General features: G+C 39.0%; 1 protein-coding gene across 1 annotated transcript in view; it reads right to left on the bottom strand.

Annotated features, from left to right (window-relative positions):
- Nucleotides 1-603: 603 nt before the first annotated feature.
- Nucleotides 604-5,543, bottom strand: part of rmp24 (ribonuclease MRP subunit p24) — a 22,534-nt gene continuing 17,594 nt past the window's right edge. The window contains exons 4-5 of the mRNA XM_015060639.1: nt 1,931-2,124; nt 604-1,802 (exon numbers count right to left, since the gene is read on the bottom strand). Coding sequence (XP_014916125.1) covers nt 1,640-1,802; nt 1,931-2,124 — 357 coding nt within the window. The 3' untranslated portion in view covers nt 604-1,639. The remainder of the gene's footprint in view (nt 1,803-1,930; nt 2,125-5,543) is intronic.

Below are 5,543 nucleotides of genomic sequence, written 5' to 3'. Positions count from 1 at the left end.
AACATTGTTTATAAAAAGAAATCTGAAAGTCTAAAGCTGAAATCTAAAGCCTAAATAAATGAAAAAACAAATCACCCCAAGCTTTGAACATCTCACGCAGTTCTGTTTCATCCATTATATAAAAAAAAAAAAAAACTTGATTTATTAGTGGCTTTTAAGGAAGAAACCAAAGAGGAAATTAATTTATGAAAAGAAACTGGTAAAGTTTCTGTTTGCGTGTGGTTGACTTAGCAAACGTGGGAGAAGAGGCTGTGGTCACGCAGAACCTAAAGACCCGTAGCAAAATGTGTTTCTGCAAACTATTAACGGATGGGAGGGAACATGTGACAAACTTTGCAGAAGAAGAACGGATACTTCTGCAAGCAACTAAATAATTTTAATTTGTTTTATTTACTGCACATAAAGTTGTCTGTTGGCTATTAACAGATTAATAATGATCAGGATACAAAAAACCTGATCATTATTATGCATCATTTCACTAAATGCATTAAACTTCTAGGGCATAAAATTAGTTGATTATCCTATCTCATAATTCTGATCCAGACCTTCTCTTTAATCAGACATGCTAGGTGCAAGAAACATAAAGCATCACACACAAAGAGCATGAATGGTGAAAGTAGTTTTTTTTTTTTAATATTGAAAAAGTTTAATTTCAGAAGCAGTTTGAATATAAATGTGAGGTATTTCAGAATACAATTCACTGAACAACATTTCCACAGTATAGCAAGAAATCAAGTCAGTAAAAAAACAACAACAAAAAAACACCAGATTCATTTAATACTAATGCTCTTAAGAAATTGTTTAAAAGAGTAACAGTATTTAGCCAAAGGAGTTATCAAACCATCTCTCAAGGAGTTTTGATGATAGTCAATGTGTTCAGACAATAGAATAATAATGTTTTCTGTACAGATTATAGGCCGGTGTGTGTGTGTGTGTGATATGTAAATGTGTGATTTCTTTTTTCTCAGTTAAAGTTGTGAATATAGTCAGTTTTGACTTACACCTTCAAAAAAATGTGAATACATACACAAAACTGCTTTGGCAAAATATATACACAGGCATGCTTAGCCTCCCTACGCCATTATAAATGCCAAACAATGAATCAAAAGCTAAGAGTTAGCCAAAAAAAAAAATAATAATTCCAAAACTTTTTACATCACATTGTAAGAGATCAGCTTGTTTTGGCTTTCAAGGAAGAAACCAAAGAGGAAATACATTTGTGAAAGGAAGCTGGTAAAGTTCTGTTTGCACGTGGTTGCATGTCATAAATGTGTGGATGTAGGAAAACTAAGAATATTGGTGTGTAAACAAGCTTGGTGGAGATGCCTCAAAACTAGCAGAGACATTGTAAGAGAACCAACTCCAGTTTAGGAGTTTTCAGGAAGCATTCCCCTTCGCCTGACGCAGCAGAATGTGTGGGAACTGATTGAAAGCTCAACGCTTCTCGTTATGAATATTGGGACGTTCAGGAGCTCCCTTCCAATCAGCCCGGCAACACTGATCCTTCCCACACCGGCTCGGAAACTTATGCCATTTAAGTTCCTCGTTAGCCTGTGCTGTAAACAAGTTGGAACATTGGTCTTCCTTCTTGTTTTTTTTTTTTAAGAGCGAGAGTAGCGACAAAAAGTGAGCGAGGACCTCAAAGTGAGGAGAGGAAGTCCTTCAAGCCTCCCTTCTTTTTGCCCTGGCTGTCCTCTCGTGAGAGGATTTTGCTGAGACGCTGAACGACCCTGTTTTTGGATTTAGAGGAAGACTTGGAGGAAGAAGAACTTGACCCTGAAGTAGTGGAAGTAATGGAGGATCTAAAGGAATGAGACAGAAGATACAAAACTCAGATAAATGTAGATTTTTATTATGCTGGGGGAAAACCCCCCCCAAAAAACTTAAGTTATGATTTAACTATTAACATCAATATGATTGGGTAATGTACCTTGGTGTACTAGATGGTGTCTTATCTTTGCCAGGGGTCTTGGGCGTGGTCGTGTTGGGTCTGCTGCTGGACTGGGGAGTCTTGTATTTGCCAGCGCTCCCTGGTGTGCTGTGGGTCTTAGTGAAGCTGGATATAAAATCTCTGTTCACCCCTTTGTGTATGGATGTCTTACTGCAAGCGTGGCAGGTGGCCATCTGGAATAACGAGAGAAACAGGACATATTCATTAATACTTCATGACCCGAGTTCTCATGCGAAATGAAGTTTTCAGGTCAAGGTGGATGCAGGCTCGTCAAAAAGTCCAGCAAAGTTTTGTTCTTTTTAGTTCACAAAACATTCCTGGGAGAATATTCAAGACTTAGTAGTCCGGTTTATGTTTTATACCCTCGTCAAACATAATTGTATTTTTCAGGAGTGGTACTGATATGACGGGGATGTTGCTTTGCAGTTTGGCATATTTGCATAGCAGATGCCGGCTCTAAACGTTAAATACTCTAGATCGAATTTCTTCAGGAGTATACAGTTCCGATACACTTACACATGACCTATTTCAAAGCAGAGAAATAAAAAAATAAACCTGACATATAATACGGATGTCGGGAAATAAAACATCTGGCTCTGTCGAAGGAAAACCAGTAGACACCACTAAATGTCAGAAGGTGAAATGTTCCCATTATTAGAACCTCATGATTCAAGACGGCAGTCCAAGATCCCTGCCTCTAGTAAACATTAGCGGCTCATTAGGTTAGAGTCGAGCTTGAAGAAATACAATTGAGTTGTTGTTTACAGAGTTAGATCGTCAATAATCAAATAAGTGAAAATTGGAGTCTGACAAAAAAAAAAAAAAAGTAATTTTAACTACGTTCACAGATCAAGAGAGCAAGTCCAGAGGTGATCAACAACCTTTTGTAAAATGTGCAGTTTTCCAACAGTTTGCTTTTGTTTTTAAAGCATTAATTTAAAGCAACTGAACCAGATTAAAAACACAGTAATTTAAACCATATTAAGACCCAAAGCTTCCAAGAAGAAAAAAAAAACAAAAAAACAAAAAAAACAGAAAACTATTATTTTTAACAGCAAAAACAACCCACTAGTTTTCATCCTTGAATGCATTCATGCATTCATCCTTGCATGAATGCATGCAAGGATGTTTATGCATTCAAAAACATCCTTGAAGTGATGTTTTTGAATGCATAAAATGATCCACAGATTTTAAATTGTCCAACCAATTCCTAACATGACTAAATGCAAATCTACTCTGTCTCAAGTCATGTAGAGTTGGCCAAGTTTTAAAACCGGTTAGAGCTGCATCGGTAATCGAATCAGAGTCGAGGTGCTGACAAATGCTGAGGAGGTGGAAAACTCACCGAGATGAACGTAGCCATTTCAAGAGTCTGACAGGTGGTATGCGTTGAGGAGTTGAGGGCGCCGGAGTTCAGACTGACTGAGCAGAAAGTGTTTACTACACCAGTCTGCGTGTCCAGCTTTATAGAGGCCCTCACACTGACCCTCCCGCTGTTACACAGGGGCGTGGCTCAAAGGAGAACTAGCCAATGCTCTGCAGAAACACAGTCTAGAGTAATCAGGAACATGTGAACCTAATGCAGGGTTCACGTAACTGCAACATGCACCAAAAAGCTAATTTATTGATGATTTAAATTAAAAAGTGATACATTAACTCATTCTTTCAGTTAACAGCATATGCAGAACCAATAGCTTTGGACTTATTTAGTCATTATTTTTGAAAGATATTGTACATCTTCCAACATTTGTCAGAAACATAAACCGACTAAATGCAAAATACACTCATTTCCAAATGATCATTTCATCACTAAAGTTAATTGCACCCTAATTCTGATTATTTTCAGTGAGTATTAGCAATAACTGCCAATGAGCCTTTTACAAACAAGTCATTGCAGACTTGTTTTAATTCAGCCATATGTGGGTTTCCTAGCATGAATGGCTCATGCTATAGAGCCTCAGATTTATTTAAGCCAGGACTTTGACGAATCCACTCCAAAACCTTTTTTCTTTTAAAATGAACCATTCATTGGAGGAGTTAGTCATGTTCTTTGGATTACTGACCTCCTGCACAACACAAGTCTTCACTGACATCATCAGGGTATTTTTTGGTGCTGTGAGTCTTTGGGTTTCTCTTGGCCAGTTGTGTTTTGTTTTTTGTTTTTTTTTTTAACCAAGAAACGCTTCCATTAATGTCATATCTGCTTGTTCTTACTATTGTCTAATAAACACTGACTTTAACTGAGGCTTCCTGGATGAGTCACCAATCCGGTCTAGAAGTAACTTTTGGAGGCCAGCCTCACTCATGGGAAGGTTTCACCACTAAACCATGTTTATTTGTTGTTTAGATTGATGTGTTGCCCTTTGAGATCTTCATCAGAGAGACTTATGTAAACGCTTTGATTTCACTGGTTTGAACTCGCTGACCGGTCACGATGTTTGCTGGGATTGATGGGATTTTCTGGATGAAACGCAGACGGACAGCTGGCTACAGATGTTTACAGCTGCTGTGACATCATGCTAGCTTATCCTCCGTTTTGCACTGCAGACCCAGAAGACCCTGCAGAACTGCAGTATTAGAACACAACTTTGAAACGGCAGCTCTTTTGCTGGGGAACTAGATTTACGAAATGGATATAACGGGAAGTCCAAGCCACAGCACCACGTGTGCCTGTTTAATTTACGCTAATCCTTTGACATGTTACGAATGCAACTTGGAGGGGCACACGTGAGCTGCTGCCACGAAGAGATTTAATTTCTTCATCTTCCGAGTCTGGCTGCGGACAAATAAGCACCGTGGTCAATCAAGCATATGGCACAGGTGAAATGCTTCAGGACAGAACAGGGGATAAGAACCTATTTATGCACATCTGGGGGCATATAAATGGAGGTGGACCATATGGTGAGATGGATAAAAAAGTACATAGGATTCTTTTATCAATCTATTCTCTCCATTTTGTGTATTTTTAGAGAAGTATTTTCAGCCCTTATCCTTCAAAACAAATATATAAAGTTTCTTATCATACTTGCATTCTTGTGTGTGTGTGTGTGTGCGTGCGTGCGTGCGTGCGTGTGTTTTTCTCTCAATGGCCAACACAGATGACAGAAATGCTTAACCTTTATCCCAAAGCAAATATATCATAGCTGTTTAGCTTTGGATTTCATGCACGATAGCAGATGCAGCTATTAAGTTTAATGCTGTTGGCAGGTGCTGTTATGAAGGCAGGACTAATTCATCCGTCAAGTCGCACCATGGCTGGATACTGAAGAACACTGGTTCTCACGCATGCACAGGCTGGGCAGAAACGGCAATGTCATACTGCAACTCTGAACAAACTGTTTTACATAAACTGTGCACGAACACGATAATCCTTTTTGGGGTCAGACTGATGACGAATCCGGCAACTTAAAAGAATAAGCTGCAGAAACGCCAATGTCACCGTCCACAGTGGAGCCATTTTCACATCAACAAGAACTGAAAGGGTGACAATTGAGAAGAACAGCCTTTGCTCCAAAAGCGACACCTTCGAGCTCGACTGAAATGTGCAGCTGCCTGCTTAGACCGAACAGAAAATCGACCAAACATTAGCGGG

This window comes from Poecilia latipinna, unplaced genomic scaffold, assembly GCF_001443285.1.
Source record: "Poecilia latipinna isolate Pla-1442-1.1 unplaced genomic scaffold, P_latipinna-1.0 Scaffold1732, whole genome shotgun sequence".
In the NCBI taxonomy this organism is placed as follows: domain Eukaryota; kingdom Metazoa; phylum Chordata; class Actinopteri; order Cyprinodontiformes; family Poeciliidae; genus Poecilia; species Poecilia latipinna.
Note: the sequence above shows the minus strand (reverse complement) of the source record. Positions and strands in the feature narration are given on the sequence as shown.